At 41.6% G+C, this 12,790-nt stretch overlaps 1 protein-coding gene across 1 annotated transcript in view; it reads left to right on the top strand.

Annotated features, from left to right (window-relative positions):
• The window catches only part of LOC126236024 (protein kinase C-binding protein NELL2-like), a 127,038-nt gene that overhangs the window by 98,135 nt on the left and 16,113 nt on the right, over positions 1–12,790 (top strand). Inside the window, exons 5-7 of the mRNA XM_049945047.1 lie at positions 2,020–2,148; positions 10,913–11,044; positions 11,964–12,014. Of these exons, the coding sequence (XP_049801004.1) occupies positions 2,020–2,148; positions 10,913–11,044; positions 11,964–12,014 (312 nt within the window). The remainder of the gene's footprint in view (positions 1–2,019; positions 2,149–10,912; positions 11,045–11,963; positions 12,015–12,790) is intronic.

The following is a 12,790-nucleotide window of genomic DNA, read 5'->3' as shown; positions in this document are numbered from 1 at the left end:
ATTTACATATGAACTGCTGAATTCTGTTAGTCTGTAACTGGGGAGAGCGCATAGCAGTGCAGCTTATCTGTTCGTTGCTGGAGAGGCGTGTTAAGATGACGGTGGAAGCTTATGATGTTACCAAAAAAAATCAAATGGCTCTGAGCACTATGGGACTTAACTTCTGAGGTCATCAGTCCCTAGAACTTAGAACTACTTAAACGTAACAAACCTAAGGACATCACACACACCCATGCCCGAGGCAGGACTCGAACCTGCGACCGTAGCGATCGCGCGGCTCCAGACAAGCGCCCAGAACCGCTCGGCAACACCGGCCGGCCTGATGTTACAGATAAGGTGATTACAGTCGTTCGTCGAAGTTCTGCGTCGAATTATGCTGGTAAAGTCTCTTCTCGGTCATGCTGCAACGTCATCTGTAACGGCGTTTAACAGGCCACTGTCTGAATAGACGCTATTGTTGGTGATAATCCACTGTTTTAACATGTACGCTTCATTACTCGTTTTACACCCGCACTTCTCATTTTAGTATTATTTTTTTACAGCCGTACTTCTCATTTCAGTATTTTATACACCATCAGTGATAATTTTCGACCGCTATATAAGCGTTCGTCGCTTTTGCATATGACTACCGCAATCGCAAATTCGCAGTCAGTAAAACCCTTCTTGCATCTGATCCATAACTGTAATTACGTTCACTGCGACAATTACACCTTCAAACGCTCGGCTGTTCATAAAGAAGACAAATACAGCACACAGTTTTATGGAGCCTGGGCTCTCGCGGTGCTGTTAAATGTTAAAGCAGTTTCATTTACACGGAGCAGTAGTATAATGTCAACTCGCGAAAGCATTGTTCGTATCGTTTAAGACACACTACATTTAGTAACACTCAAACCGTACGATCTTTCTGTTCGTACTGATCACTCAGCTTTGATTACGCACTGCGACGGTAATCCGAATAGTCACTCGTGTAGTTTCACGATTTGCTATCTCGGCAAGTTTTTGCATCTCAGATCAACAATACGCGTCCCGCCACACTGCCGCACACACACTCGCACACCAACACTCTCCCATTGCATATCGCTGCTTAACTGTAACTTTCGATATCGCTCACTGTGGTTTCAGGTCTACAATTTACATAGCAGTTTTTCAGATCACAGTTGATATTACGAATTCAGATAAAATAAACAAAAGAATTTAAAGTGTTTCCATATTCAAGTAACATCACGAAAACATATTTATGCATCAGAGAAAATGAAATAAATTGCATTTACGTTTTAACATAATTACCAAAAGTAGCTATGCTACACTATCAGAGATATGAAAACTTAGTCCAAGAAAGCTAAAGAAATGATACAAAAGAGAAAAAAATGCTTTTCACTAACAGCTATATCTTCACAAGCGGCATCCTCTAGAGGTATCGCCGTATCTTCAAATTTGTCGAACAGTCGCGGGTTATTGGTGAGAAAATTAACCAACAGTAGATCCAATATGATTCCTTGAGGTAAACCGCCCATCTAGAATCTCCATCTTCGGTGCTGGTTCTGAAAGTCAACATTGAAATTCCTGTTAGCTAGTAAGATTTAAGGTATTTTTGGAAGACTAGCATCTTCGTTATTTTGAAAAGTGTACAGAGGCTTTAAAGTTGTACTGTGTCGTATGTGGCAGTTAGACCAACCTTTTAGTTTCTTCTGCTCAATTCCAGCCTTTAAACAGTATGTAAGTTTAAGCATTTGTTTTGCGTATGATTTGCCCCTCTGTAATTGGCTTGTTCAAGTGTAAGTTATGAAGTAACCTCTGATTATACATTCAAATTTTTTGTGCTGATGACATAGAACGAATATTAGGTGCAGGGCAGACATATAAAATATTAAAAAAATTAAATATATACAAAAACCAATGAAAACTATGATGCATTTCTGTCTTACAGAAAACTCTATTGGCAGATACAAAAAGATAAATAAATACAAAACGAATAAAATATTGCTCATTTGTAAATAACGTTGTACTTTTAAATTACAGGAAGTGGTACTGAGGGTCGCCAAGATGTTGCAGAGTGTGTGTACAATGGGAAGACATACTTAGAAGGCCAGTACATGGAAGTACCTGAGTCTGATTGCTTATCGTGTGTCTGTCAACAGGGATTTAACGGTAAGTAGCAAAATAACATCTGTCTCATAAAGAAATTACTTCCATTAGCTAATTCTGAAAAATGAAATGAAAATTTCAGCCCTAAACATGAACATTCAATATAACACAATATGAATACTGTGTTGTGCTACTTAATCCCATCTCTTTCCGCCTGTTGTGGTATATGTACTGCATGATTTGTCTATATCACTAAAGAACTGCTATGTGCATTAATACCTCAGATTCAACAATATTATATAACACAACAATATATGTCACACCTTCGTTTTTATACAGATTTCTTTGTCTAATTTTTCTGCTCTAGCACATATGTATTGTGTGTGTGTGTGTGTGTGTGTGTGTGTGTGTGTGTGTGTGTGTGTGTGTGTGTGTGTGTGTGTGTGTGTGTGTGTGTGGATGGGTGGGTGGGTGGGAGGGTGGGTGGGTGTGTGGGTGTGTGAGAGTATGTGTGTTTATGTTTGGGCGCTCAATGGCGAAGATAATGAGCACCCTTAAAAAATCAGTAGAAACAAATGTTGTTGAAAAATATCAAATGTTACAAACAACGAAGAGTGAAGTAAATCGTATGTAAAATTGCATTCATTACCTCTCTGCCTCACTCACAGTCACTTGAGAAGCCACACCATCTCACAACCTTTGTTATACTATAAATATGGTCAGACATCCTAAAACCGTCAAATGAAACAAATGTAATACAAGGGAAAAAATAAAATAATGACATATGGATGACCCATCCACTCTGATAATACATTAACAACTTCTCCCTAAACTTTTAGGGAAGAAGTCGGACATTTCACAAAACCTTAAAAGTTATATCACATCCGTGTGATTGTCAGCTGAAATAGTGGTCGAATCCGTTGGTAAATTAGCTGCTGCCATCTCGTCTGAATATGAAACACAGTCTACTAAAATGTGGCGCACTGTGATTCTCATACCACAAGCATCACACACTTGACGGTCCTCCCGCCAGTGCAAGAAGCCATGCATCAAAAGGCTGGTGTCCTTTATGAAGACGAATAAGGAGAACCTCATCACTTCTGCACAGCCTTCTTCCCACGTACACACACAACGCTTTATAGTTCAACAGTGAGGTGATAGCATGCAAAAGGTTGGCACACTGAACCACCTGCTTATTCGTGATACACCTGTTTGGCTACTAAATCTGCCATTTCGTATGCGTCAATGTACATGTGCCGTGGTACCCAGTCGCAGGACATCTACTTTCTCAGCCTTTGTTGGTGGAGAAGGGCGTCATGGATATTTGGACTACTTTATGTGCTCGGTAAAAGTACTGTAGAGAGTTAAGGACACTCAGACTATGGTAACAGACGAAGAATTTATCAGTCGCAACACATCTTCTCAGCCCCAGTGCCCTGAAGATCGCGTATAATTAGGCGTAGAATACAGTGAATTCTTTTAGCAACCGAGTCTTCAGGACCCGGTCAGGAAAACCAACAGAGTAGGCAAGTGAGTCCCCCAGCTAAGACTCAACCACGGACTAAATTATGTAAAATATTCTATTAAAAACAGATGCAGGTGTGCATTCTGTTCTTTATTGCACTAAATCCAAAATTACTCTGAACCTGTGCAGTTACCTTGGTGTAAGTCGATTCTAACCTTGGATTTGGGCCTATACTTGCCCCACACCAAGGTGCTCCAGCACTAGGTCAAGCGGATCCCAAACGGCCCTGTTGCTCGTGAACGATTGGAGAAAAGATGTTCACAGCTGGAAGGCAACTGTTTGTACACTGGTGATTTTGGAGCAGTGAGGATCTTATATGCTTGAGGTACCATGAGGAGCTGCCGAGGGATGGTTCCCCAGTCTGGGTATGGGACTGGTCCTCCAAGCATCTCCCCTCACGGCAGCTAGCGTCATTGATTTTTTGGTTAAGAAGGTCTCAATGATCCTTATACCGTGCACTCATAATGCAGCCATGATGTCACAGAAACCATATACAACTGGTGCAGACGCACCCTGTCCACTCCCCAAGACATGTGGGTAACGCACCTTCAGATACTGAGTACTTTCTGGGATGTTGCCTTCAGGTCCTTTTAGGTGTAGTAACCACAACTTCGAATCAAAAATTAAGCTCAGAAACCTCACGAGTCTGTAAAATGTGGATTGTTGTCCCTGCTATCCAAGTCAGGCAAATTACAAATGCGAAAAACACAATTAAAATTAAAACACACACACACACACTTACCCAGAAAACCCTCTTTGACAACGCACTCCTACCACCTCTTCACTGCAAGTTGTAACTGACAGATTGCTGTTGATGTGTTGGAGGAGGAACAGAATACTGCAACATCGTCCACAAATAAGGGACATTGCACAGGACTCCTTAACTTCGACATTATACTTGCATCTGTATACGGAGGGGTTGGAGAACGGCAATTGGTGGGGTGGATGTAAGTTAGCTGTTACTTCTGTCTCGGTACAAAGTTCATCATTTCAACTGCAGACGGATCGTGGAATACGTGCTTCACAAGATTCTCCAGGAGAAAAGCTCGTAACATGCCTGGGCATCGTTAGATTCTATACGACCTGCGTATTGTCTGCTAAGCAACACGGAGCTTAATCGTTCATGATGGAAAAGATCTAAATCCATGCCCTATCAGGGAGACCTGCCTATATTGTACCAGCTCCAAATTAGTACTACTACTGTAAAATTCGTACCTCTTGTACAAACCGACATTTAGTGAGGTCAAGATTAACTACATAGTTCAAAGAGTCTTATTGTCAGCTATGAGTTCTGCGTGTTGAGGAACAAATCATGTAAAGGCAACATTGACTTTGCTGAAGTTTTCATGTAACTTTTTGTGCGTGGGGAAAGAGAATCACTGTTTTAAGGTAACTGGAAACATAATGTTTTATTTATGGGTGAATGTACATGAATTATCCTTTGTTTTCCGACAGTCATGAACCTATGTCGTCGTGGTTCGCTTGTACGAAACTGGCAAAGAGAAAATGGCGACGTGGCCCATAATATACCGCTATAATTTTCCTGTGTTGTAACGGTGTAGTTTAAGATATTTGCTCGTACAATGACCTTCAAAACAAGCATTTAGAATGTTGTTTAGAAATGATGTGGTGAATTTTCAGGTGTGTTCTTTGACTTCAGTAATTAATGAAATAATTATTTTGTATTTGATTGCGGTAAGAGAAAGGCGTTATGGGAAACGGGTCACTGACAAATTTCATTTAGCTGCAACAGTACATCTAAACGAGGATAATCGATTAAATGAATGTGGACGTACACTGGTGTCCAAAATTAAACCAACAACGGAAATTTTGCAGCGTTGCGTTTATTTCGCCACAAAACAGTGTAAACAAGCGACAGTAAAGTAGAAACACTGTAAAGAGCACATAACGTAAACAACTACAGCACGCATAACGATAGACAAAAATGTGCTTCGTTTTTTCCAACTTAACGGATTTGCACCTATATTCCGACAACTGGTTAATGTGCTCAGCATTGGGTGTGACCACCTCTGGCACCAATACAGGCCTGACAACGACGGGGAATGCTGTGAGTGACGTCATCAATCTCATGTTGAGGCAGTAACGCCAATTCTTCCTGAAGAACTGCTCGTAAGTTTTGGAGAGTGGTTGGTGGATGCTGACGTCATGCGACCTGTCTCCTCAGCGCATCCCAGACTTTCTCTATGGGATTCAAATCGGGAGAGCGAAAAGGCCACGCCATGCATGCAGTTTCTTCCGTTTCCAAGAAAATATCAACCACCTGTGCTCTATGAGGTCGAAATTTATCGTCCATCAGTACGAAGTGTGGGCCTACGTCACATCGCAACAACCGCACATGAGGTCCCAAGATCTCGTCTCGATACCCGACAGCACTTAAACCTTGCCGATTCAGCCGTACAGTTTCATGAAGAGGCGTTCGAGTGGTCAACATAATCCCTGCCCATACCATAGGTATCCTCCTTGATATCAGTCTCTTCCCACATTTGTATTTCTAAATTGTGTTCCACGTTCCCTCCAGATACGAATGCGTCGAGAATCACTCTCCAGACTAAATCGGGACTTATCTGCGAGAGGAACGTTGGCTCACTGTTCGACCGTCCAGGTGGCATGTTGACGACTCCTCTCTAGACATTCCCTTCTGTGAAGACGCATCATCAGAGGTACCCATACAGCAATAAAGGACACTCTGCCGAAGCCTTCTGCACACCGCTTGCCTCGATACAACCCGCCCAGTGGATACTGCGAGGTCAGATGCCAGTTGCTGTGCAGTACTAAGGCACTACCGTCATGCCCTGACGGCCAAATAACGGTCCACCCTTTCTGATGTCACACGTGGTCGTCCCTGCCCTGGTCTTCGGGAATACTGTTTCGGTCCCCATAAAGTGTCGGCACATCAGAGAAACAACACAACGATTCACTTCAAGCCATCGGGCCACGGCAGTTTGCTTCTATTCTTCTTATGGTCCTCCACCGCAGAGTGTCTGGTAGGCGACTTATCTGTGGCACACTGCACAGTCTATGACTGTGTACACAGCGATTGTGGGTGTGAGACTACCCGGCAAACACTATCCCGTTTGATAGGTGCCCTGACATCATCGTTGACGTAGTTGTCCACTGAAAGGAATGCCATCTTCCGTGCAGATCACGATTGTACGAACATCTGTTGACATTTTGTGTGAGTATGCCGTGAATTAGACACAACACAGGGAAACAGCGGTTTTGTTGCTTTAATTTTGAACCCCAATGTATATGAAACATGCCTAAGTCAAAAAGCAAGAGGCATAGTGAAGACAGAAGCAAAAATGAAAGCCGGGATTTACAAATTTTTGGCCGCAGTAAAGCGTTTTCCAGTGCAGTTGAAAACGAATTAGAAATCCACAATCTTACATTTGAATAGACAATGTTCGGTTTAAGCCTGTGGGATTTAATGAAACACGAAACGGACTGCCTAATAAATTTCAATGCAGAATATGCCTTAACCAGGCAAAAAGTGCCCTGAAGCTGTACATCCAAGAAATATCGCCAAATCCGGGGGGAAAGGTGAAAGCTACAAGCAAAGCTTCAATGCCTAGCCCAAAAATAAATTAAAAGATCCAATCGAAGCAAGGGAAAATGAGGAAGAGCAAATGGAAGAACTGATCAAATGTATGAAGTGCAAAATATGGATTCATGCGACGGCTGCAGGGGTGCGAAAAGGGGTGGTAAATTCCTATTGGTACGCATGCAAATAATATTAAAGCACTACAACATGGAACATCTACTTAAAAGTAGTCTAGTAGATATTTTCAAGCTCGGGGACGTAGTTTATAAGTGTGGTATGAGTTATGCACGCACTGGTACACGCAAAATCTGCAACAGGTTTCCTGATTTGTACCAGATACAGACGTTTAGAAAGTTAATCGTCGAATGTTTATTTTTCACAGAATTTCCATTCTTTACGTCATATACTAAGAACAACAACCTGCAGTTGCAACTGGAATTGTTTAAAGAAGTTTCTAACGCACCGTTTGGTTTAACATAAATTAAATCTCAAAAATAGTACAGTTTCAATAACTCTTCCCTAACGGAGCCAATTATAGGGCAAAAACTGAGTTAGTTTTCGGAAACTTTTTATAATTTATTGAAACATAATCAGTCTCCAATACAACAGGAAACATATTTCATAAATGTTTCGTAGTTTTCTTTTTGACAAAGCGGTTCATAATTGAGTCACTTCTCTACATCTGTAGGACTAAGTTCATTTTATGGTATTTTACGTGTAGTAATTTTACATTTGTATTCAAACGATTATTCTACAATGTACACTAAAGTGCTTTGAAGTGGGTTCAAGACACAACTTTCAAACTATACAGGGTGAGTCACCTAACATTACCGCTGGATATATTTCGTAAACCACATCAAATACTGACGAATCGATTCCACAGACCGAACGTGAGGAGAGGAGCTAGTGTAATTGGTTAATACAAACCATAGAAAAATGCACGGAAGTATGTTTTTTAACACAAACCTACGTTTTTTTAAATGGAACCCCGTTAGTTTTGTTAGCACATCTGAACATATAAACAAATACGTAATCAGTGCCGTTTGTTGCATTGTAAAATGTTAATTACATCCGGAGATATTGTAACCTAAAGTTGACGCTTGAGTACCACTCCTCCGCTGTTCGATCGTGTGTATCGCAGAGCAACGAATTACGTAGGGATCCAAAGGGAACTGTGATGGACCTTAGGTACAGAAGAGACTGGAACAGCACATTACGTCCACATGCTAACACCTTTTTATTGGTCTTTTTCACTGACGCACATGTACATTACCAAAAGGGGTGAGGTACATGTACACACGTGGTTTCCGTTTTCAATTACGGATTGGAATAGAGTGTGTCCCGACATGTCAGGCCAATAGATGTTCAATGTGGTGGACATCATTTGCTGCACACAATTGCAATCTCTGGCGTAATGAATGTCGTACACGCCGCAGTACATCTGGTGTAATGTCGCCGCAGGCTGCCACAATACGTTGTTTCATATCCTCTGGGGTTGTAGGCACATCACGGTACACATTCTCCTTTAACGTACCTCACAGAAAGAAGTCCAGAGGTGTAAGATCAGGAGAACGGGCTGGGCAATTTATGCGTCCTCCATGTCCTATGAAACGCCCGTCGAACATCCTGTCAAGGGTCAGCCTAGTGGTAAATGCGGAATGTGCAGGTGCACCATCATGCTGATACCACATACGTCGACGCGTTTCCAGTGGGACATTTTCGAGCAACGTTGGCAGATCATTCTGTAGAAACGCGATGTATGTTGCAGTTGTTTGGGCCCCTGCAATGAAGTGAGGACCAATGAGGTGGTCGCCAATGATTCCGCACCATACATTTACAGTCCACGGTCGCTGTCGCTCTACCTGTCTGAGCCAGCGAGGATTGTCCCCGGACCAGTAATGCATGTTCCGTAGATTCACTGCCCAGTGGTTTGTGAAACCCGCTTCATCGGTAAACAGGTAGAACTGCAACGCATTCTCTGTTAATGCCCATTGACAGAATTGCACTCTATGATTAAAGTCATCACCATGTAATTGCTGATGTAGCGACACATGAAACGGGTGAAAGCGGTGACGATGCAGTATGCGCATGACACTACTTTGACTCAGTCCACCGGCTCTCGCAATGTCCCGTGTACTCATGTGTGGGTTCATGGCAACAGCAGCTAACACACCAACTGCACCCGCTTCTCCTGTGACGGGCCTGTTACGGACCCGTTTGCGTGCTACGACCGAACCTGTTGCATACAGTTGGCGGTAGATGTTTTGCAATGTGCGGCACGTTGGATGCTCTCTGTCCGGGTACCGTTCTGCATACACCCTGCAGGCTTCAGCTGCATTTCGTCGACACTCGCCATAGACGAGTATCATCTCCGCCTTTTCAGAGTTCGAATACACCATGGTCACAGTTCCTACAACACTACACTATCACAGACGTCTGTAACACGGTGTATCACAGTTGGTCTACGTGCGGAGACGAATGCAGAATAACAATAGCAGCAAGCGCTACATGCGGACACTGCGACAGCTAGACCAAACCACAACAGTGCACTACAGCCTCACTCGTAAACACGGTCGTTATCGTAAACATGTCCCTGCAGATGCTGCTCGCCGACGTGGCCCGTGTTTGTTACAACACGCAACTGAACGTCGGAGGTTTCAAGCGTCAACTTTAGATTACAATATCTCCGGATGTAATTAACATTTTACAATGCAACACACGGCACTGATTATGTATTTGTTTATATGTTCAGATGTGCTAACAAAACTAACGTGGTTCCATTTAAAAAAACGTAGGTTTGTGTTAAAAAAACATACTTCCGTGCATTTTTGTATGGTTTGTATTAAACAATTACACTAGCCCCTCTCCTCACGTTCGGTCTGTGGAATCGGTTCGTCAGTATTTGATGTGGTTTACGAAATATATCCAGCGGTAACGTTAGGTGACTCACCCTGTATTTCTATCCTTCCACTCTCAAATAACGTATAAGACAAATGAACACTTAACTCTTTCCTACATCATTCTGATTTCTCTTGTTTTATCGCGACGGTTTTTGCTACCAGCGTAGCCTAAGTTGGAGGAAATAAAATATTTTGCAATTCTGAGGAGAGTAGGAGGTGAAGGAAGAAGCTGGCAAGATGAATATCTACAGATTTTAATTTCCATTGACACAGTGTCTAATTTCTAGTAGACTGGAGTAACAATTAATATATGTAAAGGCAGGTGGAATAATATATACGTTGAGTTCACCCTCCATGCTTTGACCAACACACAAATTACAGACGAAAAACTGAGCAGAAGACCAAGCAGGAATACTACTTTTTTGCTATCAGGCTTCTGACTCCTTTCATTAGCTTCACATTAAGTTGCTCTCCTGTGCCAGTCTTCTCATCTCAGTGTAGCATTCAACACCCAACATTCTCAATAATTTGCTGAGTATGTTGTAATCTCTGTCTTCATCCGCATTCCTTGATCTCTACGACTCCCCATAGTACTACAGAAGTTGTTTTCTTGTGTCTTAATACACTCGCTATCTTGATGCAGTACTTGGCACATACATGTTTCCTCGACAATTCTGTGGAGAACCTCTTCATTACTTACCTCATCAGCCCACTTCAGTTTCTACACCCTTCTGCAACATCATATCTGAAGTGCTTGGATTCTCTTCTTTCCGGTTTTCTCGTAGTCCATGTCTCCTTCCCATATAATGCTGTGCTCTTGACATATTTCAACGTTTTCAGGAACTCTGGATGGGCCGTGGTGCCGGAAGTTCAGCTGTGACTTCACTTTGGGACACAGGCCCTCAGAACTGGCCTCGTGTGCGCCAGTCTTCTGGAGAACCAGCAAGTGCTGTCCCATCAGCTGGCACTGCCGTAAGTGCTACTATCAGGGGTGACATTTTTATAACTGATAATCCAAAGCTAGAATACTTGTAGAACGCCGCGCGGGATTAGCCGAGCGGTCTCAGGCGCTGCAGTCATGGATTGTGCTGCTGGTCCCGGCGGAGGTTCGATCCTCCATCGGACATGGGTGTGTGTGTTTGTCCTTAGGATAATTTAGGTTAAGTAGTGTGTAAGCTTAGGGACTGATGACCTTAGCAGTTAAGTCCCATAAGATTTCACACACGTTTAGACATTTTGGACTTGTAGAACAATATTTTCAAGACGTCATAAGAAATCAAATTCTTGAAACGACTCACTGTATAATAGTGTTAATATACAGGGTGTAAATTTTAAGCTGACAAACCAGAATAACTCGAAAAATAAGCTTCACACGAAAAAATGTGTAGAATCCAAAGTTTATTATTTTCGAGGATGACATCTTCTGGTGCTAAAATTAGACTACCACCCCAGCCCCCTGGGGTGGGGCGGGAGGCAACTTTAAAATTTCAAATGGGAACCCTTATTTTTTAGTGCAGACTCAGATTCTACATGAAAAAACTACGTACATTTTGTCTTAAACATTTGTTTTGATTCTTGGTAGTTGGCGCTGTAATTCAAGAAAATCCATGTTCTCATTTTTGCGTGGAAAATGGTTACTGATAAATAAAAAGTACTTATTTACTTCGTAAATTTGATTCTCTAAAACTAAAACTCTCCCTCTCTCCCCATAGGGTGGGGTTTGAGAGGGAGGAATTAGAGTTTTACAAATGTTGACCTGAATCTGCGGAAAAAATTAATACAGTATTACATGAGCCAGATTATAAATAGCTATAATATAAAAAATACCAAATTATAAATTTACTGCCGTCTGTTATTATAGTGGATTTATTTCTGTTATTTTCTTTTATAGCTTCTGCTAACGACACTTTGGTCAGGGGCTCTGAATCTCCAACTGAAAATGGTCAGTATTTCCTTAATTATATATAATGCTTTCTGACAAACGCTTTTTTAAGCTGTTAAGGAGCTATTTATCTATCATGATGAATGAAACTGAGTATTTTACATTTCACAGTTCCCTAACTGCTCCTTAATTAGCTTGTGTTTTGTTTATTTTAAAACTTTATTTAGTATATCACGACATTCACATAAGTAATGTTAACACATTTTAAAACATTCTCTGTTTAAATTTAGTATACAATTAAAATTATTTTTCTGTTAATTCCTATTGAATTTTGCTGTTTCTGTTGTCAGTCATTATATGCTGAAACGCACGTTTACATCGCGTTTGCCACTGTTTGAGTACTCTTGTACAGGGCAGTAAACAGTTCAGTGCAGACACAGCGAAATTCAGGTGTTATTCAAAGAGTAAAGGGATTCCAAATATCTAGTCAATATGAATAGATTCTTTTACCCATAAACCGTGACTTAATGCTGTACAGCGCGATGAATACAATAAATTTTCCTTGGAAGTTCCAGCGAAGTGGTTCACACTCGCAAAGTTTTTAAGCAATTTTGAGCAGTTGGGTACATGATAACTTCGTTTCTTAAAAAACCAAATGGCTACAGTGAACAGAATGCACTCCTAGTTGCCATTGTTGCTATTTTTCTATTGCACCAATGGTAAAAAGCTGACAACTAGTGCGTTTTTACTTCCAGTAGCTGAAGTGCCTATGCAAGTAGAGTTGTTAGTCTTCCTGTCTAGTGCCTGTCTCTTTGGTCACTTTGTAATCTGTACAT

This window comes from Schistocerca nitens, chromosome 2 (genome assembly GCF_023898315.1).
Source record: "Schistocerca nitens isolate TAMUIC-IGC-003100 chromosome 2, iqSchNite1.1, whole genome shotgun sequence".
Taxonomy (NCBI): Eukaryota; Metazoa; Arthropoda; class Insecta; order Orthoptera; family Acrididae; genus Schistocerca; species Schistocerca nitens.
The sequence above is the reverse complement of the archived record's forward strand: the minus strand, read 5'-3'. Positions and strand labels throughout refer to the sequence as shown.